The sequence below is a fragment of the Amborella trichopoda genome, chromosome 3 (assembly GCF_054954075.1).
Source record: "Amborella trichopoda isolate Santa Cruz 75 chromosome 3, AtrichopodaSantaCruz75HAP2 v2.0, whole genome shotgun sequence".
Classification (NCBI taxonomy): Eukaryota; Viridiplantae; Streptophyta; class Magnoliopsida; order Amborellales; family Amborellaceae; genus Amborella; species Amborella trichopoda.
Window position 1 is genome coordinate 41,525,028 of NC_142338.1, and position 23,335 is coordinate 41,548,362.

The 23,335-nt window shown below is 36.4% G+C and overlaps 1 protein-coding gene and 1 long non-coding RNA gene across 2 annotated transcripts; one reads left to right on the plus strand and one right to left on the minus strand.

Moving 5' to 3' along the window:
* Positions 1-229: 229 nt before the first annotated feature.
* Positions 230-8,168, plus strand: NAC007 (NAC family transcription factor). The gene is made up of 4 exons (XM_006878525.3): positions 230-622; positions 6,196-6,380; positions 6,521-6,792; positions 7,176-8,168. The coding sequence occupies exons 2-4, from the start codon at positions 6,221-6,223 to the stop codon at positions 7,698-7,700; spliced, it is 957 nt and encodes a 318-aa protein (XP_006878587.1). The 5' UTR covers positions 230-622; positions 6,196-6,220; the 3' UTR covers positions 7,701-8,168.
* On the minus strand, positions 7,038-10,716 carry LOC148782884 (uncharacterized). The gene is made up of 2 exons (XR_016051104.1): positions 10,613-10,716; positions 7,038-7,688 (listed from the first exon to the last, which is right to left on the minus strand). It is a non-coding gene; the product is annotated as an uncharacterized LOC148782884 (long non-coding RNA).
* Positions 10,717-23,335: the final 12,619 nt, after the last annotated feature.

The window sequence follows — 23,335 nt, forward strand, 5'->3', positions numbered from 1 at the left end:
CCCCGGTCTGTGAGGGGGTCTTCTGGTCTCTATCGTTGTGGGTGGGGGTGACCTCTTTACTTTTTTTTTTATTACTTTTTTTCCTTATTTTATTATTTTTCATTAAAAAACTAATTTCTTGTGCTCTTTCACAAGCTTTTCCTGCAATCCAGCAAGAGGAGAGATAATTAGGGTGGTGTTGGGTTTTTGGGTATTTAACCTCATCTTCTCTCACTTCTCCCAATTCTCTAATCTCTCTGCTTTTATTTTTTTTTTTGTGGGTAGAGAGAGAAAGAGAAACATCCTCCTCTTGTCCAATCACAACTCGCATTCTGTCCTCGGGATCCGCTGTGCTCCTACATACTCTGTTCCCAAAGTACAAAACCCAAGTTTCAAGGCTCCATTTCCCAGGACGACGGATACTTTTAGTTTTGGTTTTGCTCAACCCTGCAACAATACCGCTTTCTCTCTCTTCCCCTCACCTCCCAAAATAACTCTCTCTCTCTCGCTCTCTCTCTCTCTCTCTCTCTCACCTCTTTGGGATAAGAACTTGCATCTCTCTTTAATTTGGAGGACCCTTGACCATCACGTAGACCTGGACGCAAGATTTCTAAGGCTATTGTAATAGGGGAGTATCCTACCTGTAAGCGCTCTTCTCACCATCCATCTCATTCATGCATTGCAAATTCATAGATTTCTGAGAATTAAACTACTGATAACGGTATTTCCTGTGCATGTATACTTCCTTTCTCTCTGGGTGGTTGATCGCTACAATTCAGTTAAAACGTATGTTTGATATAGAGTTTCACAGATCTGAGCCATTCAACTTGACAAAACTACTGCCTGCGATTTTTATAAATTGCTGATACACTCTAGTCTAAGTCGCTATTTTTAAATTTCGTCAAAGATCATCTCCTTGTTTTGTTTTATGGTAAATGGTGATATTACTTTCTAAAATTCAAAAAAAAAAAAAAACATGGTGATCTTTCTGATCTGATCAAATGAAGATGATAGATGTCTTGGGAATCTCTACTACTTAGGTAACATGCTTTAGATCTGTGTGCTTACATTGAGATCAAGCTGGTGAAACAGTTTAGAATCATAAACTTGTTCTTTCCATATATGTAGAGAGAGAGAGAGAGAGAGAGAGAGAGAGAGAGAGAGAGAGAGGAATGATGATCACCCCACTTTAGCCGTAACTTGCATTCCCATTGAAATGTAGATGAAAAAAGTGAATGCTGTGCATTATAGGCTCATTCTTACTTGTAGTTCTAGTAATACTAACAGATAAAAATCCAGGTTTAAACACAATTCTTTGCATCTTTAACAGCATACCTGAGGTTATTTCCCATAAAATCTAGCTTTAAATTTTTACAATTGCTAGGTTAGCATCATACTTATAATTAACGGACTTGTAAATATTCTTGAAATAACAAATATTCATGATTTCATGTGAAATGGTCCTCATTGCTTTTTTTGCTTTTAGTTTTCTTAGATGTGGCATGCTCTTCTTTACTTTCCATCCTGATCAACTTACTGCATCACTGCTAGCTCCTATTAGATTAAACCCATGCTATATGCACAAAAAAACATTAAATACTTAGCAAAGAAAATAGCAAGAACCTTTCGCAAGAAGTATACAGACAAGTGAAATAAAATATTGTACCAAATTATTGGATCAGATTATAATTCTTTTGGACTTTATAAATTTGGAAGAAAATGGAAATTTTGATGGAATTAAAACTACTGAAGCACACATGCAAGGTAGGTATGAGTAATTCACTGGAGTTTTTTCTTAACGCATCATAAATTCGCATTGTGCTTTAATGATGTGGGCTTATTGTGTGATTATTATGGAAGTGCTAACTTTATTTTGTCCTAGTTCAAGGTTTTGCGGCATAATAAACATTGGGAGCCTACACGTTTTGGACCATTGCATGATTGATTTATGCCCCATTGTGTACCCTCGTCATACAAGGATAATAAACCTTGTTGATACCCTTTAATTTTGCTTCTATACTGATTTTTAGAACGTTAGACGAATCAATGCACCACGGGGCTGCCGAAACTTTAATTTTGCTTCTATATTGATTCAAATTTTAGCAACGTGATAAGTTATTAAATAATGTAATCGACATATCCTTTTCAACCTAGTCACTAGGACTAAAAAAATGAAACCAAGTCTGGTTGGCCAATTACACTGCTTTGTAGCTATTGACCAAAAACTTGAGTATGGAATTCAAAGGACCATTTCTTCTTCTTTTTTATAGATAATTTCCAAGATGATAGTTGGAGTATGTCTGAATGAGTGGATAGGATGTGAATTAAATCAACATATATCTTTAAATGGATTGATGAGGGACAAACCATGGTTTTATCTCAAATACTTATTAAAATATAATGAAAGTTCTTGCAATGCTATTGGTCTGCATATTTTATTACATGTCCGCGTTGAATAGATATTGGAATCAGAGTATTTCTATACCTTTAGATCTACAAATCCATTGATGTATTTGAGAATGATGAAAATGTATGATTACTAGTAAATCATTAATTTTGCTAAATATCCACATTGAGCATCACAGTGGGCGTCAAATTTAAAATTATTACAGTCAGTTGTGCTCATAGGCAGCCATGGAATGATTTTTTATATCTCTTAATGAAGGTACTTGGCTACTGAAAGCAGATTACTTTTGTGAAAGAAATGGGGCTTCTAAAACAAAAGCACTTAAAACCTAAAACGTAAAACACTTACAAGTACTCTGGTTGTTCATTAGTCAATCGCTATTTTCTTCTAACCTAAAACTTAATTTTATCGATTTTAAGAAAGTTGTCAGTCGACATGATATTATTATTATTACTAAAATTATATGAAATATGCCTCAAAAGGTTCACCTATATCCTCGTATTTGTTAAATTTTCTGCACTATCATATCATAGTTATAACAAATATGTGATTTATCACTCACATCAAAGCTCAAACTTCTTGATATTTTATGAGCAATGTATAGGTTTCCAGGTGACAACATATGGGGAAACTCAAGATATGCATATTTCCTCGTGATCAATTTTTATCTTTTGACAACAGAAAGATTATTTAAATAACTATCCTACTTTGCATGTATTGGTTAAATTCAGAATGTTGATCCTATTTGAAGTAATTTACCCAAAGCAAAAAAAAAATCCTGTATGAATTAAGTTATATCTTAATGAGTCAGGGAGCAACTCTTGTTCAAGGAAGAACAAATACCACAAAATTTAGAGAATCATGATACGGATTTTAAGCACATAGTTTGATGACACTTCTAAATAGAAATTTGAGTACTGTGGGAATTATAGGTGTGCATATTGACTGACAATAACAATTTCCCTGGCAAAATATAAGATTACCCATCCCAAATGATAACTGCACTTATTGAGGAAAAATTCCCTTCAGTTATTAAGTAGTTAGTGATCTAACAATGGTACTTTATCCCAAAAAAGAAAATTTGGGTAATTACCAAAAAAAGATAAATATATGGCACATTCTGATTCTGATATATTGCAAACAATAAATAATTTATTTATGATGCTGTTAATAATAAGTTCATTGTAGTTCTCCATACTTTTGATGCTCGACAAGAAAATGTTTCTGGTTCTTTTGCGTTAGTCTTTCGTTGACTGTGCTTTACATTCTTCTCTAAAAATGATCCCTCATTCCTTCTGCATAACTTTCTTCTGTAAAACAATTCCATGTTAACTGGTCCATATGTATTGCCTCTCATAGATAATAGTATATGTTAAGTTTAATTGCGTAAAGGGATCATAAATCCCACAAAAAGACTACCAACTTGTAGTTAAGCAAAACTGAAGTCGTGGATATATTTTGGACTCTTAACTGTTGATGTGGAATGGAGATACAAAAAGAATCCGGACTTTTATATGTATTAATTAAATTAATTCATTAACATTTTATTTTTCAAAATTTTATCTCTATTGATTGAAGATTGTGGTTATTCTTAATGTTTATGACCTGTTGGAGTTCCTGCATGGCAAGTTTACCATAGATTATTATATCCATTTATTGCTTAATCTTAAGAGATCTTGGATAACCATGATTCATCAGACGTCAACAGATTATAGGGTCCCGAATGTGATTTTGGATAGATATATAGTATATGTTCATTATAATAAAGAGAAAAAACATAAGAAGAAGAGTAAGATGAAGACGATATATAATATATGCTCTTTTTGATAGTTTATATGAAAATGTTTATGTAGTTGTGGCTTATACATCCTTTTTGGCCAGTACTGTATGTGAGGCCTTTCACACAGATGATATGGATCCGCACAAACACCAAATTGCTAACATAATTAGAGCAGGTTTCATCTTTTAAGAGGAGAATGAGAGCTAGAGATCATGTAGTTACGTTTATATCAAATTGTTGTATCTAGCTATTTCTATGTTCATGTTGTTTTCCTATTATTAATTTAATAATTTGATGACAAAAATAGATATTTTGTACACTTCGTATTAAATAAGCTAGTCACTATAGTTTGATCCTTAGATATGAAAATACGTCTCTATGAGCATCCAATTGCATACTTATAGGAATCAAATATGTTTCATATATTTTTCCTTAAGTTACCTTCAAAAAAAAAAAAAGTTGTTGTAATTTACAGAGTTATTGTTGCATGCATAAACTTTTGGCATGGTTTATATGTTAATATTCCATATCACTATGCCGCAATTGTGAGTCCTTGATGCCTAATTATTTAGAGTTCTATAAAATTCAAAATGATAGAGCTCATGCTGCAAAACATCGTATGCTTAGTATCAGAAAGAAAATGTTTTCACGCCATTATTCTATGGAGACTGCCTTCAATGGCCAGTAATGGTAGCTTGATACCTTAGAAATTGTTTTCTATCTCCAGTTTGATATTGCTGCTAAATTCCTTAGATTGTTCATTTACACATACTGCGACTGTTTCCTTGAACATTAGACATGGCTTGTAATAATAAATGGAACATTTATTGCTCATTGAAAACAAAGAAATGCAGATTAATGTGGTTAAATCATTCATGATTTTATTATATTTTTTGAATTTTTCCATGCGTCTGAAGATGGCTCATTGGGATATAAGGGGTAGCAAAACAATTGGAATCTCATCTTCTGTGTCATTTAACCATGGCAACAATGGTAAAGACAACTGGTTTCTCAAACCATAGATAATGGAGAAGTTCATAAATCATTCAAGGAGGCATATTCTTTTATTTTGGATGCTTAATACCTTAGAGTTCATATCCCTTAGATAAGAATAATAGGGCACAAAGTCCATTTCTTTTAAAACAAAGGCCTGCAATATGCGTCCTCATTATGAAAGCAGTGGTAAAAATATCCAACGAACTGATTGAAAAGTACCCAATCTATGCACGTCAAAGGTCATGGAAACTTCTTAAGGTTCATAAAATAGGTTAAGTCCCCTTCATATACCCTGATGGCAAAAGAAATATGGTTGAAAACAAAGGAAAAATAGGCAATCTAAAAATGTGATGTGGGAAAAATAAATAATAAACATATTGATGTCTGTGAAACATACTTTTCCTCTAGACCCTTTTGTCAAGAAAAAAAGGAAAAGAAGAGAAAAACAAAAGTGTTACCATGGCTACTCACTTGGGATGGAACTGAAGAAAACTGGCAAATGTGCATTTTATAGAATAATAGAAAGGATGATGAAACAGGGATTAAGTAATTTTCTAGAGCATAAAATCCAGATGACACATTATTAATGAACAATAAAAACAAAGGAAACCAATTATGAGAGCATGTATACTAGATACCTAGGGTAATTTCAAGTCAGTAAATGGTGCATGTGCTGTTGAATGCTATAGAATGCACTACCACTACCCATCTTTAGGGCCAATGATAAAATAAGGATTAACAACTAAAACAATTACCGAGAAACATTTGAAGAAAGGAAGGCGCAGATTTACTTGGGCAAATCGGTAACCTATGCATTATTCGAGCTTTCCATTTTGAATCTAGGTTCCTGATGTATATGCCTCTTTAAAAAATGAATATAAAATGCAAATGATTTCCATGAAAGAAATTTTTTAATGTACAGTTATAATCTTATGGGACTAAACATAAAATGTCACTTGATCCTTTGTTTTTTACAAAAATGTCGATCCTTTCTTAATCGATATCTCTCTGGTTCTTCTAATGTGATGGGCAGGCACTGATATCCTTCTTTGGAGAACATGAATACCTTCTCACATGTTCCACCAGGTTTCCGATTCCATCCAACCGACGAAGAGCTAGTTGACTACTATCTTCGAAAGAAAATTGCTTCAAAGAGGATTGACCTAGATGTCATTAGAGACATTGATCTCTATAAGATTGAGCCATGGGATCTGCAAGGTACCATTATTTCTCCATGTGATCCTCCTTCCCTAAATTGAATTAGTGCAATCGCATATTCAATTCTGTTATTTATTCATTTGTATTATTTCTTGGATGACAAGAACTCAATTGTGTCTATCTCCCTCTCATTTGAACAGAGAAATGTAGGATAGGAAATGAGGAGCAAAATGAATGGTACTTTTTCAGCCATAAGGATAAGAAATATCCGACGGGTACACGAACAAATAGGGCCACGGCTGCAGGGTTTTGGAAAGCCACTGGTAGGGATAAGGCCATTTATTCGAAGCATAATTTGATAGGCATGAGGAAGACACTAGTGTTTTATAAAGGTCGAGCTCCTAATGGACAAAAGTCAGATTGGATCATGCATGAATATCGGCTTGAAACAAATGAGAATGGCCCACCCCAGGTAACTCTCTCTCTCTTCACACACACACAAACAAACTCACACAATGAGTTAACACGCACATTCTCTCTCTCTCACACAATGGGGTCATAAAAGCATACTATTTTCATCTTTCTTTCTTATAGTCTACAAATCCATCATTATCATCCCTCTCTTATTCTCATTATCCATCTCTTTCTCTCATAATTACGTCTCCAATACCATCATCCTTATCATTCTCTCTCTAACATACAGATAATGCCTTGCTCTTTCTCACATACGTGCACACGCACAAGCAGTTTCATAGTTATTACTCATGTTGAATCAGTTCATTTAAGAAAGAAGAAAATTATTTACAATGTTTTGAATGAAAAAGTGTATTGTTTTATATGGTTACATCCTTGCAGGAAGAGGGTTGGGTGGTGTGCAGGGTCTTTAAGAAGAGGATCACAACCATAAGAAAAGCAAGTGACCACGAATCACCATGCTGGTACGATGATCAAGTCTCCTTCATCCCCGAACTAGACTCCCCAAAGAGGTTGCCAACTCAAGGAGACCTGCCCTTCCACCACCACCACCACCACGCCTTCTCATGCAAACAAGAGCTTGAGCTCCTCCATTATCACCATCACCAACACGACCCTTTTCTCCAACTCCCTCAACTAGAGAGCCCCAAACTCCCCAATTCTTCCTATGCAATTGCACCGCAACAAGATAATCCTGTGACCACTGACTGGCGTGTGCTCGATAAATTTGTCGCCTCTCAGCTCAGCCATGAGGAGGCTACCCCCAAAGACCAGGAGAGCTTCTCAGACCCCTCGGGCACGATCGAAATCCCGGAGCATGTGAGCTTGATAATACGCCAACCCTCAAAGGATGCAACCGAGTACATAGCCTCGGCGTCCGGGTGTCCCATCGACCTGTGGAAGTGAACAAGGGCATATGACTGATCTTAGACATAACTGAAAGAATGAGATTTACATCCTCATGTACATAATAAGAAAACTAAGTTACAGTAGTTAGTCCATGGAGAGTCTCCTCTTACTTGTAATGTTAATGTCCTCTAGCCAGTCAGCTCCTAGCATGGCTAGGATTAAAACCCTAGTATGTTTTGATAATAAAATGTTTTAGAAAATTATTGTGACCGTAATAGTAAGAGTCAATGTCATTTGTTGGGGAGTCACTCACGACCTAGAGAGTGAGGGGATGGATGGCCATCCGGGCAGCCCCATTTGTATTCCCCATATGTAAATCTTTGCCACTTTCTCTTTGATGCCCCCCATCAACAAATTTGAAACCAATATGAGAGGGTATTCTTTTTATTTTACCTGGTGTTAAATATTGGGGAGCAAGCAATGTTATGTCTTTAAACTTTATTAATGGATAATTGATTGTCCTTACAAGCACTTTGCTTTAGGATAAAGTTCTTCTTCTTCTTCTTCTTCTTGCTCTAAATTTCTTCTCTTATTCTTGTGTTTTTTTTGGATTTTTTTTATTTTTTTATTTTTTTTTGCTCTCTCTAACTTTTTGGAACATTTGTGAACAGCATTACATGATCACTTCCCCTTGTATAGTGAAGGAACATGCTATCATGGGAAGTCAAATATATAGAAATATACTTATGTTTTCTTTTTTAAAGGAAAACATAATTTACATTTTCTTTTACGTAATTCATTATTGTCCTTTTAGGGGTTCGTTATTTGTACCCCTGAAGTACTATTTTCTTTTCAGATAATGTTCCTTTTTGCCCTAACCACTAAAACATTGGAGGCTTTTTTGCCCTAACCACTATGCCTGAAGGCAAAACCCAATTCTTTGTAAATGACTAATCTTTTTTTATTTCCATTTTGCTAATTTTGCATTTTAAAACATATTGTAGACACTTTTTCCTCTAAGTTATGTTAGACAATCATAGAAGAATATGTAGATTGCTTTCTATGCCATACTACCAAAGTTGGCATTCCTTGTCAAATTATGGAGCATTCACTTGTAGGAAGCTCAGAATTGAAATGCAGGCTTCCTCATTTACATTTAAAATTCAACAAATTGGAGTTTTTCACTCTATCATGATTCTTCCAATGCTTAAAAATTATCTTAGCTATCTAACCAGTATAATACCAAAACAGTAAAAAAATCCAGCTAGTATCACGAGTTTTTAACTTGGTAAATATTTCTATTGCAAGAGGAATAGAAATAAAAAGAAGAAAGTGCAAAAAGGATTAAGTAGACTAAGGCTACTTGTGAAATTGCAATATGAAACTTAGTCTAGATCTTTGGAGTTTAACTCTGCAGCAGCCAAGGCAGCCTCAAATTCAAATTTTAAGTTTCCTTTCTTCTTTTGGCTCTAGGGCTCCTAGGGCCCCTAGGGCCTTAAAGACCAAGAAGACTTATTAGGAAGACAACACATGAACTGCCAGTGTTCAACACCCTTTTTTTTTTTTTTTGCAAGTTCCAGTCTTCTTGTACTCCAAACCATTGTTATCTAGACCCAACCTGGAAACTGGAAACTGGTGTGAGTACATGTGCTTCTTCATTGATCTAAATTTACATGCAGTTATGGATATGTCTCACATGGTCAAATAATGTATTTCTTCACTTAAAGCCTATAATTGACTGAAAAATTATTTCAAATTGCTCATTCTCTTCCAAATATATCATCATCTAGCCACTCAAATCTCTAAATCTATCTTAAAGTCCACTGCAAACCAGGATTTTCATAGATTTTTATGTAGTGCTCATTTTGTGGCCGAGGAAATAGGAAACATTAGGTATTTACTGTGAGCCGAGGAGATCCTCATCTAAGGTACCCTATTGTTTCTTTTATTCAATTTCTTTTCCTTTGGTTTTTCTTTACTTTTTTTTTTATTTTTTACCTACCTTCTTTATTTTTTATTTTTTTATTCAGTAATTTAGTGGGGAAGACATGCCCCTACCCATTTTTTTTAAATAGCTTAGGAGTTAGTTTTTTGAAGGTGTTAGTTGGGTGGTATTAGTGGGAATAGAAACCACAACGTGGTGACTTGGGTGTGGTGATACTACCATCACGACCCCAGCCCCTAACCCGATTTTGTTTTTTAGGTAATTCAGTGGAGAAAACAAGCCCGTACCATTTTTTAATTAGTTAGTAATTTTTGAAGTTGTCAGACGGAATAGAAGGCACAACGTGCAACTGAGTTATGAGGTGTGTTACCACGACGTCCTCAACCGCTTTCCCCAAAACCCACCTTCTTGCTATCATTTTTTTTATTTTCCAATTTCTCTACAGTGTATACATGTAAGTTTGCCATGTACAGTTACAGAATTATGAATACTGAACTTGAAAATAGATGATGTACGCATTCTCATCCGGCAATTACCCCAAAGAGTTGGAATGCAATCTAAGCATTCAGGCTTGGGCTTAATTGGTGAGGAGTTGATGATTTCAATTACCAAAAAAATTTGAAAAAAAGAGAGGAAGTGTAAAGCATTCATTGTTCCTTCTTAAAATATCATACACTGGAAAGATAACTGAACTTGTACATGACAAGAAAATTTGCTAATATCCAATGTCTCAATTAAAATAATCCTAACTTGTCTGAATCGTGCTACATGACAAGAAAATTGGCTAATAACCAATGTCTCAGTGAAAAAATAATTCTACCTTGTCTGAACTATAAACCCTAGCTATGAAATAATTATATTTAGCAGCATTACAGCTGCAAAACCTGCACATTTTACTATCCTATAAAATACCCAAAGCTGGGGGGATTATTTTAACAATATAAAACTATAAAACAAAAAAAAAAAAAAAAAAAGAAGAAGGAAGTTTATCTATATTTTTGATGGAGCTACTAAGTTAGAGTACCTGATAAGGATAGGTGCCTAACCATGCCAAAGCTTGAGTTCTTCTGGTGAAGAGAAGGGGTGTGCAAAGTCAAGGCATTGCATTCCTTTGGGGTTTGGACTTTGGAAGCATTTAAATACATTGGACCAATTTATTTGATGATGAATTTCTATGTTTCCAACCCACAATATCATCATGCCAGATTCCTTCCCATTGGAATCCAAGGCTCCATGCACATAGCAGAAAATAGAGTCTGAGAGGTTGGGGGACCCACTGTGTTAACCAATAATTTTGATGCGTAAGTAAAGCGTCCAATGGAAAGAGATCTCTGCAATGGCAAGTCAAAACAGCTTGCATGCGTTCTTCTAGGGTTTCGGAATTATCCACATTTGAGGACTGAATTGCATATGAGTACTCAAGGTTGAAGGCGTGCATGATTGGTACGACTCTCTCTCTCTCTCTCTCTCTCCGGGGCCCTAAATAGTCAGAAATTTCATATATGAAATTACACAAGTATAATGAGATAAAGTATGTAGATGTATGCATATGCTTCAGGAACTTTTTATACAGGAATAGTAAGAGAGAGAGTAAATGAGTAGGAAAGCAGTATGATATGATTTGAAATAGGGAAAGAGAGTGATAAAATTTAGAGAGAGAGAGAGAGAGGAGGAAAGAGAGAGTAATAAGAGTGTGTGTAATTGTTGTTTGCGGCTGAAGAAAGAATGATTCCTTGGGTATCTCCCATGTGAGGGCATCATGCTGCTTCTGCTGTAGCTCCCGGGTGCAAGTTGCCCCCCCTTCCCCCTTCGTTTTTGTAAGCTGCCTTGGTAGTGAAGCCCATAGAGCTGAGAAATTTAGAGCACAGGACATCAAAACGTCTTTGCATCCAACCACTTCAAAGCTATCCCAAAAATGTCCCGGCCGGTCCGGCACATTGATTTCATAGATCAGTCCGACAGAAAATACTGTCGGATTAGTTTGTGAAGCTGGTCCGCTAGTGTTTTGTGCCAGACCGGCACTATGCAAATGTGGGTATAAGGGAGAAAGAAGTAATAAATTTATTGACTTTTTCACTAGGGGATAATGCAGGAAAAAAAATATTACGGTTTTCTTAATATTTTAAAAATTTGTGGAGGGAGGATATTTAGAAAGTAGAGTAAGGGGGATGTCAATAATGTCCCAAGAGATTATGCAACCCCTAACCACGTGTATTGTGTTGAATGCCTAGACCCATCATCCAAAGGCGACTTATTTCTTGGCTGGTGGATTCTTCTTCTATGTTTTTACAGACTCTTGTGTTTATAGCCTAAGTTAAGAAGGGCGAATTAGTTAGGCTCTAAAAAGGCAAGTGGAAGGCTAAAAAATATATGGATCGAAGTAATAAGAAGTACGATGACTTATGAATGGTAGAACATAATTTATATAGCTCAACCTAAATAGTTGAGATAACGCTCTGATGATGATGATGTGAGAAAGTTATTTTCCATTGAATTACTGTTCTTCTCATGTTTGTGTCCTGCAAAGCAATAATTTCTTTCGCAACCAAGCCTCTCACATAAAACAACCATTCCTCAAAAAAACGGTGGATTGGGCATGAGCACCATCCAAAGTACTCATAAAACATTGGGAAATTTATTAAAGTATCAATGAGAAATGAACTGTTTAACAATTTACCTATTTGAGACAATTCCAACTCAAAACATGTATTTTTAATAGGTATTTTAAAATTAAGTAAAAAATATGGCTAAAGAATTAAATAGTTCGTTTCTTATGAGCAATGTGATAATTTTCCCTAAAAAGTATAGCATCGGGGGCAAAGACTGAAAAATAGAAGAAAAAATACCTGGACTTAAACTTGCCCCTTTTAATAGATGAGAGTATAAAATTGTAAAACTTAAGAGTGTTTGATTGGGAGGTGACCACTTCTAATAAACAACTATTTGATCAAGCTTGTGTCTCCTTCCATCCTCTCATTATCTCACGTTACTTTTACGCGTGCTGGAAGGCACGTGCGATCACAGATAAGTTTTTACAAACATGTACCGATTCTTATGGTATGGACGGCTCAGATCCCACAAGGTATGTTGAACACTAGAGGATCTGGATCGTCTATTATGGGGGACAAATCTAAACCATCTATGAGTACATGCATTCATGATGTTAGGCGCATGCAGTGGGGTTGGGCCTTGACTTTCATGCTTTCATTCGCAGGCATGGGCAAGACTGACCAAATGTTTAGTCCTCACCCTTCTTTTGGCTGACCAGAGTGGAGAAAGAATGGGCCACCATGACCTTTTATGAGAGAATGGGAACAAAGGGAATCAAAGGATTCATGAGAAAGTGGGGACAAGGGGGATGGTAGAAGACCTTTTCTTGACTCAACCATCATATGAAGAAAATGTCAACAGTTTGGGGTTCGGGTTTTGTGGCTTGGTGCATAGGTCCAATGTTTAAAAAAGGATAAGATTTTAATGGGCCCCTGACTTTATTATTAAGGTTAAACAGATTTTTACTATGTTTTATTTGATGAGACAGTGGGAGGGCCCAATAGGAATTGAGCCTAAGTCATAGCATTGCAAATTGTCAAGCGCAAACCAATTAAGCTTGGGCTCTTTTTTTAAGTTAAATAGATTTGGATCTAAAAGTTTAGATTATAATAAACGTCTTTAAAAAAAAAAGGAAAAATTATAAAAACCCCATAATTTGTACTTTCAAGGTATCTTTCGCCCAAGACTTTTGATACCATACTATTAATCCCATATTTTTCTTCGTAACTACCCACCCTAGTAAGAAAAGTGAATTTTTTGGACTCTAATAACCTTATCTTAACCCATGAATTTTTTGGCGGACATGTTCTATATGCAAGTTATGCTATTTTAGCACAAAAATATGTTGGACCGGCTCCAACACAAAAAATCTGCCGGACCAGCTCCAATCAAGTTTTGTTGGAGCCATACTGGTTTAGAGAGAGAGAGAGGGAGGGAGAGTAGAAAAAGTGGCTAAAAAACGTAGTTTGGTCCAAAAATGTCTATTTTTTAACTTTGAGAGAGGCTGCAAATATAAAAAGTTTAGGAGTTGGAGTGTGGTTTACAAAGTATTCGGAGGTGGCATGCAGAAAGGGTATCTACAATTTTTTTTTAAAAAAATACATTTAAAAATTTTAAATAAAATTTTATATTTATTTTCACATAAAATTCCTAAAACCCCCTAGATTGGGTGTTCTCCTCAAAATGTCCCCCTTTTAAAATTCATTCTCACCCATTATTACTCAACATACTTTTGAACTTTATTTATGAAGATAATGCCCTTATTTCTCTCTTTTTTTCATTTTTCTCTCTAGATTCACATTTTCATTCATATTCATTTATCTCTCCCTACAAATATAAATGGGTTAGTTTTTCTCTCTCTAGACATAATAGATTTGGGTTCTACTTACAGAGAAAAATGGAAAATAAAGAGAGAATCCAACAAACCCATTAATATTTTTAGAGAGAGATACTAATAAATTTATTCATACTTTCGGAGGAAGAGAGCTTTAGAGAGAAAAACAAACACGCCTATTCACATTTTTAGCGATAGAGAGCTTTAGAGAGAGAAAAAGAGATGAATATGAATGGAAGGTAGGCCTAGAGAGAGATATGAATTTTGTATTTTAATTTTTGCAAGAGTTATTAATAAAGTAGGGTTTAAGGGAGAAAATAAAGCATTTTGGGGTAATGGGCGAGAGAGACTTTCTAACACAGGCATTATGAGGAGAACATCCAATTTTGATGGGTTTTCATGATTTTCCGTTTAATTTTCCCTTTAATTTAACAAGTTCGATTTTATTTTATTTTTTGATGGGGCTACTAGCTTTCTAAAGGAAAAGTATACAATAAGTCCATTTTCTTTTAGCACAAGGAGGTTAAAATCAATATTGTTCATTAGGAGTGAAACCGGTCAGCTAAGGGTGGATGACTGAGTTGAGCACAAAACACAAAATAAAAATTCTCAAAACGTGTGACACACCCAAGCGGTCGTATTATATTATTTTGTGTCGAAGCTTGAAAATTAGATAGATTGATTTTTGACGAATAAAGAGTGAAAAAAAAAAATAGAACCAGCTACAAACAAGCTACAAGAAAGAAAAATACAATAGATCAGAAATAAACAAATAGAATACTAAGATTTTTTGTAGTTCATCACAGATGTTACTACATGTACAGGTAAATAAAATCAGTATTTTCACTGATTACATAAAAAAAAATTACAAAATGGCTCTTACCTAATAGAACCAGAAAAAAAGTCTCGCTCAAAACCCAAAGTTTACGTCCTTTTGCCTATCAATTTCTCTCAACATATAGAGAAAAACAACCCAAAAGCAAGCACGCAATACACTCCTAACTTTCCACAAATTTTGAAAACTTAACTTTATCTCTTGAAATTTGGACTCTCTATACTACCCCAATCCAAAGAATTCACCCAAAACAAAATCATACATAATTGAAAGGTAGTTAATGGTAAATCGCAAATTAATAAGAAACATCCCTATGAACTAGGAAACTCAAAAGAAAAGGAAAATCTCTTAACAAAAGAGATTCAAGACAAATTAATAAATCTCCCATTGGCTTGAATTCTGAAAGAGATTCCTATAGACCATCTTCTCCACACTTGTCCCCAAGGGCACTTACCTTGGCAACACATTAATTAAGTTCAAGCACAGGTTGAATTTTTGTAATGGAACTAGGTTTATCAACATGTCGACTACATTCTTCTTGATGCATTACCTTCTGTTGTTATCTCACCGATAAAATAGTACCTAACATCAATATTCTTTGTCCTTCAATGATATACCTAGCTTTTCACCAAATATGTTGTGCTATGACTATCACAATAGACAATAGTTCCATATTGTTGTAAGCTCAAATCACTCACAAATCCTCCAAGCCAAACAACTTCTTTCACTACCTTGTTAACAACCATATACCCTACTTTAGTCGAAGACAATACAACCACGATTCATAGGATTGATTGTTTTGATATATCCCACCTTTTACGTCATACAGGGCTAAATAGATTTTGATGCGCCCGACTTTTATGTTATATGGGGCTAGACGTTTTGAACTGGATACCTACACCAAGATTCCAACATTTTCATCTTTTTAGAAGCTTTTGGAATATTCTGGTAAGTTTTTAGTGTATGCTGAGATATTTTTATGTTTAATATCCTGAATAAACACCATATCCACTTACATTTCAATTGATTTTGTCATATTCCGAAATATACGCCACCTTACGTGGCCTTTACGGCTTCTTATTTTGGACACCGCTCTTTGTGGCGTTTTTGTCTTCGGCAAATCTTCTTGATTTTTCCCGTTTCCATACAGATTAGGAGTCCAATTCTACTTGACTTTTAGTCTATAAATAGGGTCTCTAAATCTGTAATTCTTTACCACTTTTTATTCCTTTTTGTCTTTTCCCTAATCTTTCAACCCTTCTTCTTAAGACCATTCTTACTTTTAATCTTCAATCCTTTACTGGTTTTGATCGAAAGGTAAGGAGCTTGCTCCTCCCCCTTTCTCAAGAATTAGGCCATTTCCCAGGATCTTTCCCTTTCACATATCTCAAGGTGTGCTTAATGGGGAAACACCTCGTCGAGTTCAAGCTTACCCTTTGATCGGCCCGTTGTTTTGGGAGTGGTTTCTACGGCATGGGAGTGACACGAGTTGATGACCTTCATCTTCTCTTTCCATAACCGGAGTCTTACGTATGGCAACTTCTCATATTAATTTCAATTTGATATAAGTACTCTCCGAAAGATTTAATTATCAAACCAATATGTTTTCGTTGCCTACTGGGAAGTGTTCTCCTACCTTAGAGGAGGCTGCCAGAATCGCGGGGTTAAACCCATCGGGAACCCCATATCATCCCTCAATTGCTACGGATGACCACACGATCCTTGGAAGACGATGGCTAGGGTCGACATACATTCCCCAAGACGATTCGGTTGATATGGAAGAGTTAGTTGACAATCATGAAAAAGCCCGGCACGAAGATCGTGTCTTAATCTTGTTCACGATGCAAATCGAGACGTTCTCATAATGATAATCGACCAGATCCGAACTACAAAATAATTTTTTTAAAAGTGATAGAGAGTGGAGACAATCATATTCTGATCTGGGGCCAGATCTGCTCTCAGATCAATGGCAAAGCCAACATTGATCTGAAATACGAAATATTACATAAAATGCAATAAAATTGATTTAATTCTAATAAAATAAATAAAAATGAAAGGAAGTGCATGAAAAAGTAAAATATACCAGACCGAGCCAGTTGGTCTGAGACTCCCGAGGCCTCACCCGTATCAGGACCAACTGAGTTTATGTCGTGCATCCTCTTTGTTTCTTTTTGGGTTTTGACTAGGTCTTGGCTTGGCTGGATAGCTTTCTCAACCTAATGGCTGCAAGTTTAGTGGCCTAAAGCTAAGGTTTCCTAGATTTAGGTTTCTCTCAAAGTCTTTTCTCGTATCTCAAAATCTCATGTTTTTCCTGGCATACAAGCTAATAAGGTCTAACCCTAAAATTGGTCACGAAATGTGCTTGTATAAGCTAAAAATCGGCTTGAATGGGTAACAACAACCCATAACAAGAAGATTTCCCAACTTGAACCCGTCTTAGTGGTCAAAGGCTTGGGTGACACTATCAATGTCACCAAGACCAAAATGGTCCAGGTTTAATGAACCTGGCTAAAAATAATTTGGGAGGGGTTGGTGTGTGGAAACTGCCATTTTGGGGCAGTCGGGGCTGGCCCAGACCAAATCTACTCATAATTGGCAGATTCCAGTTCTATGGTGATTTACGGGCTCTTGTGATGCTGCCTGCTAAAATTTGAGTCAAACGAGGTGTTTTGCTATTTTTAATGTTTATTGTTTACTAAAACAAGGTGTTCTAAAAGATTCTGGATCACAGGGCATACAGTATAGACTATGGTGGTTTATGGTCCAAGGGTTTACTAGGATAGTGTGATCTTAAGGCTGTCTATGGCTTAGAAAACCATTTAATTTACCAGTTTTCAAAACGGGGTATCTACAATTGCCCCTCTTTAGCACTCTCTGTTCTTCGAGGGACAGGTGAGCGTCAAAGAAGTAGACACTGCTGACATTTAATTTATCTGATGTCAATGATCAGAGGGTACACCAACTTTCCCTCCAAGACAATGCACTCCCTGATTACCCACCTAGGGCATTTTCATCCTAGGGTTTTCGACGTGAGATGTTCCGGTGATTTGCGCAAGCATGAAACTCAAGTTGGATTTTCTGGCCATACCACTTGACTTCAGATATTTTCACTTTTAAATTCTTGAACCTGGCATTTTCTTTGATTTCCTAAGGTCATCTATAGGTTTTACTTGTTTATAAAAGAGTTTGCCTGATCAATTCTGACGAGAGAGATGAAGCGACAATGTGGTAATCATCATGTACAGGTATCCAAGCTTCTTCATTTTAAAAGATATTTCAGAAATTTTGAAAATAGGAAGAATTTTGAAATAGAACCAGGAGCTTTTGACATGTTACGATTTTAACAAAGAAATTAAGGTTTTTGGAAACACCAAAAATATAGTGAATCATTCCGAAAAGAGAAAGATGATTTAAAAAGCAAATGTTTAGTTAGCAGTTTTAGCTCCTGCAACCATAGAGCCCTTTAAGAAGTTTAACGTCATGCAGTGATTGACAGATACACCTGATCGTTTACGTCATACGGGGTTAGATGGATACACATGACCTTTTATGTCAAACGAGGCTAGACATTTTCTGATCTGGATTTTGGTTGGTAGTTTAAGCTTGTACTACCAAGGAGCAATTTTTTTAGCCTTCCTTTTTTAAAAAAAATGAAAGATTTTTTCTTTTGAAATTAGTTGGCAGTTTAGGATGGCGTCACCAAGGAGCATAATTTTTTAACATTTTTTTAAAAAACAATTTTGAATCAAAAGTTTTTTCATTTGGAATTGGTAGGCAGTTTAAGCTTGTGCCACCAAGGAGCATCTGAAAACTTTTTAAAATTAATTAAATTTTAAACAGTCTTTTACAGAGAGAAAATACATACTTGTGGCTATATCAATCTTTAGGAGCCTTCGAAATCTGAGCAAAGAAATTTTGGGCAAGAAAAATTTTATTTTTAGTGCTCATAGTTATATCCCAGTCAATTTTTTTGTGTTACTACCTCTTATATCTCGTCGGAAATGACCAAGATGCCCCTAGAAGCAAAATATTCATATAGGGTAGTTCTTGGTAGTTTTCGATATAGCTTTTGTCCTTGCTTCGGGGAATTTCTTGCTCCATTGCCCCAGTTAGAGGGTGTTTTGTTTGTTAATCTTTACATGTGCAATTGATTCATCGATATAAAGAGGGATATTTTATTTGCACACTCTTTTCAGATGGAGTTTCAACAAATTTAGTCCCCCTCATTATAGGCTTTATGTCCCAAAATTCTAGTTAACAGACTGTCATACACACATACGGGGATAAGTTTGCCTCTTTTTGCCTCAGGGGATCTAGGTGAGAGAGAATGCTCACAAACTAGTCAATGTCTTCATTGAACATCTTCGATATGTGTTAGTTGGCAATTATACTCATACAACTATGGAGTGTCTGACTAGTTTCAAGCCTTCATAACAAACATAGGAAGTTAGTTTGAAGAGCAAGGCTAGATCGACTAACAGTTTAACCTCTTGTAGTGATGGAGGAAGTCCTTTCCAAAAAGGGAGAATTTTTGAAACAGATGATTTTAATAGACAATTTGAAAACCATTTCCAAAGAGGGACAGGCCTTCCAGTATTTACCACCTGTGACCCCTTTAGTGGTATTTTTTTGTTTTTTTTTATTCATTTATTTAAAGAAGATGAAATGGATTTCCTTGGGGGATCGTGAGGGCCCAAGAGACTTAATGTTTCCCTTGGCCTTTGGAGTTCTCATCTTGTGTTTCGTAGAACCATGAGGAGTTCTTTGGGTTCTTGCTAGGCTTCCTTCTTGGAGAGGTCTCGACCTTCTTCCCCAGATTGGTTGAAGTATCTTCGATCTCCAATGTATGTACCCTTCCTATATCTTCTCGAGGTTGGATCTACTGGGAACTTGTAGGGATTAAAAGGAGTCTCCATCCTCAGGGTCTGCTTATGCAGTATTATTGTAACTTGCAAGTACATGTTTGTACTTGAGGATTTGGAGCAAGGTCTCCTTTTGGAGGATTTTATTTTCATGATTCTATTTTTACCCGTGGCACTCTTTTTGGGTTTTCGCCATGTCCTTCATTTTTTATTCATCACTTTTTTTCTTTTTTCTTTTTTTTACATATGATGCCTTTTTAGGTTTTTGTCATGTCCTTCATTTTATCCCTTTTTTGTTTTAACCCATTACGGGTAGTACTTTCTGAAATACATTGTATTAATGGGGTCATTGAGTTCATACCCCTTCTGATTTTTTATTTTATAAGAATTACTTACATGCACCCTGGTTACCACGAATAGGCCCTCCCAATTAGGTTTTAATTCATCTAATGGGTGTGGATTTGCAGGAGTGTGGAAGATCTTCTTGGGTACCATGTCTCCTTCTCTGAATTGTCAAGGAACAAAATTTCTTTGATATGCCCTCCTAACTCTACGATGGTAAGCTACGAGATTCTATGTAGCTCGTAGTCGTCCTTCATCCAGAGTATATAGGACGACGACTCGTGCTTCGATCTTTTGTTCCTCATCTAAATCGTTATGAATGAGCACTCAGAGAAACAGTATCTCGAGTTCAATAGGTAGCACAGCCTCCATATCGTACACTAATGAGTATGAGATCATGTCAATAGGAGTTTTCTCAGTCGTCTAATAGGCCCATAGTGTGTCGTTTAGCTTTTTGTAACAATCTTTACTACCTTCTATTATTTTGTCTATAATTCTGAGAAATCCTTTGTTTGTGGCCTCAGGTTGCTCGTTTCCTTTAGGGTAGTAGGGTGTGGAGAATTCTACGTTATCCCAAACGTTTTGCACACCTTAATGACCCTTTTATTTTTTAAGTTGGTTATATTGTTAGTGATGATTGGCTCAAGAACGCCAAATCTAAATACAATGTTATTTTTTATGAAATGGGTAATATGCTGACTTTCAATTTTGACAAATGATGCGGCATCTACCCATTTTGTGAAGTATTGTGTGGCCATTAGTATGTAACAGTGGTCATTCGATTCTTTTGATGAAATCATTCCGATGATATTAAGACCCCACATGGCAAAAGGTCATACGGTTAGTGTTGAGTTAAGTGGTACTGACAGTGTGGATGAGGTCTCCATAAAGCTGACATTTGGGACACCTTTTAATGAATTTCCAACAGTCTTCGGCCATGGTGGTCCAATAATAGCCTTGGCACTTGATTTTCTGAGCTAAGGAAGTTTCCCTAGAGTGACCTCCTTCATTATGTAATTCTGTTAATACTTGGTAGATTCAGGCTGGTCGAGGCATCGCAAGATGATGCCATCAAAGGATTTCTTGAACAAAAGGTCATCTCTTATTAGGAAACCCATAGAAAACCTTTGAAATGCTTCCTTATCCTTTTTTGTGGCTCCATTGGGGTTTCAATAGGGCCAACATATCGTGGAACCATGGTTTTATCTTAACTAGCGCATCTGAGGCCATGAAAGACATTTCCTAATCGCTCTCATTTTCTTTTCTATTTCTTTTTGGATCCTTGGTGGGGAAGGTCATGTTTGTACCTGATGTAAAATGGCAATATGGTGACTTCTAAAGGGATGTTAATCATCGAAGCAAGGGTTGCAAATGTGACGACGAACCGATTGTTTTCCTTAGTTACATATTGAAATGTGATTTGCTTAAAATACATTATCATATTTTCCACCTTTTGTTGATAGAGATTGAGATTTTCTTCTTTAGCCTTCAAAATCCCCTTAACTTAGTTTATGGTGAGCAAGGAGTCACCAATGAATTGTATTTGTTGGATTTTCAGTTCCATGGGATTTTCGAACCCAACTATCAGGGCTTCATATTCGACAATGCTATTGGTACAAGGGAAATTGAGTATGATGGTTATTGGCGTTTAAATCTTATCAGGTGAGCATAGTATAACCCCTACACTTGACTCGTATTTGTTTCTTGCACCATCGAAATATAGCTTCCAAGATGAGTCCTCAATTGTGAAGAGGTCCGCATCAGAGAGATCCGTTTTAATGGAAGTGTTATCAGACAGTGTGTGTTCAACTAAGTGGTCAACAATGGCTCGTCCTTTGACCGGTTTTTGTGTGACATACTCGATCTCGAACTCTCTCAATAACATTCTCCACTTCGCCAAATGTCCATTAAGGACTGGTCTGTCCAATAGGTACTTGAGTGAGTCTATTTTTAAGATGAGCTTAATTGTATGAGATAAGACATGGTGTCTTAATTTTTGCACACCCACACAAGCGTTAAGTAATGCTTTTCCACATCCGTGTATCTTTTCATAGTCGACTATGGTTTTGCTAATGTAGTACATGGATTGTTCTTTTCCATGGTAATCATATTGTCCCAACATTGCTCTCATGGTTTTGTCTTTCACATATATGTATAGGAGCAGGGATTTATCTGGATTAGGAGGACTAAAGACAGGGGGTTTGGTTACGTACTCCTTGATTTGGTTGAATATTGTGCACACTGGAAGGGTGCACACTTGTTTGCCCGTTGTAAAATAAAACACCTTATGGCTTGTATACGACCTTGAAGCCCACAGATTTCTCTGATGTTTTGGGGAGGGGGCATTTCGGTGATGGCCCGTATTTTGGAAGGGTCCACCTCAATGCCCCTTTGCTTACTATAAAGCCTAGTAATTTACTGGATTCAAGTCCAAATGCACATTTCTATGGATTGAGTTTGCGTTAATATTTCTGAAGTCTTTCGAAAATGGTTCTCAGATTAGTGAGGTGATCGGACATGGCCTTTGATTTGTCCAGGATGTCGTCGACGTAGTCTTCCATGATGGTATGCATTAAGTCGTGGAAGATGCTAGTCATTGCCAGTTGATAGGTTACCCCTGGGCATGACACAGTAGCAATAAGTTCCCCATTGCGTTGTGAACGTTGTTTTGGTTTGGTCTTCTTCTGCTATGAGGATTTGGTTGTATCCGGAGAAACAGTTCATAAATGACAACATCTCGTGCCCCGCAATGTTGTCGACCAAGGCATCTATATTTGGCAGGGGAAAATTATCTTTGGGACATGCCTTGTTTAGGCCTCTATAGTCGACACACACCACTCGGATCCACTTGTCTTTCTTAAGTATGATCACTATGTCGATCAACTATTCTGAGTAATCGACAGGGGTAATGAATTTTGCCTATAGCATTTTATCAATTTATTCTTTGATTTTGAGCTCAAGGTGGGTCTTTTAACTTCAGAGTTTCTGCCTTACTGGCTTTGCCACTTCATTAAATACTTGGTGATGTTGCACCAATGTGGAGTCTAACCCTGACATATCATCGTATGATCAGGTGAAGACATCACGATATTCTTTGAGAAATGAAATCATGTTTTCCCGCTCCTTAGGGGATAGGTAGGTTTCAATCTTGGTTAACTTTGGATCCTTCTCAATTCCTAGGTTGAGAAGGATGTATCCCTTATGGGACTCGCAAGAGATAAATTGAGGATTAGACGTACAGGGTGGCTAGGTGGCCACCCCACGCCTATCTTTTTTTTTGCACCGGGACTTGAATGTGCTGCTGGTATGCTTCCAGCGATTATT

Excerpts from the sequence above, each read along its gene's own strand:
- NAC007 (XM_006878525.3), top strand. The coding sequence starts at position 6,221 with ATGAATACCTTCTCACATGTTCCACCAGGTTTCCGATTCCATCCAACC. Across the intron at positions 6,381-6,520 it reads TGAGCCATGGGATCTGCAAG|AGAAATGTAGGATAGGAAAT; the intron begins GTACCATTATTT and ends TCATTTGAACAG. Across the intron at positions 6,793-7,175 it reads ATGAGAATGGCCCACCCCAG|GAAGAGGGTTGGGTGGTGTG; the intron begins GTAACTCTCTCT and ends ACATCCTTGCAG.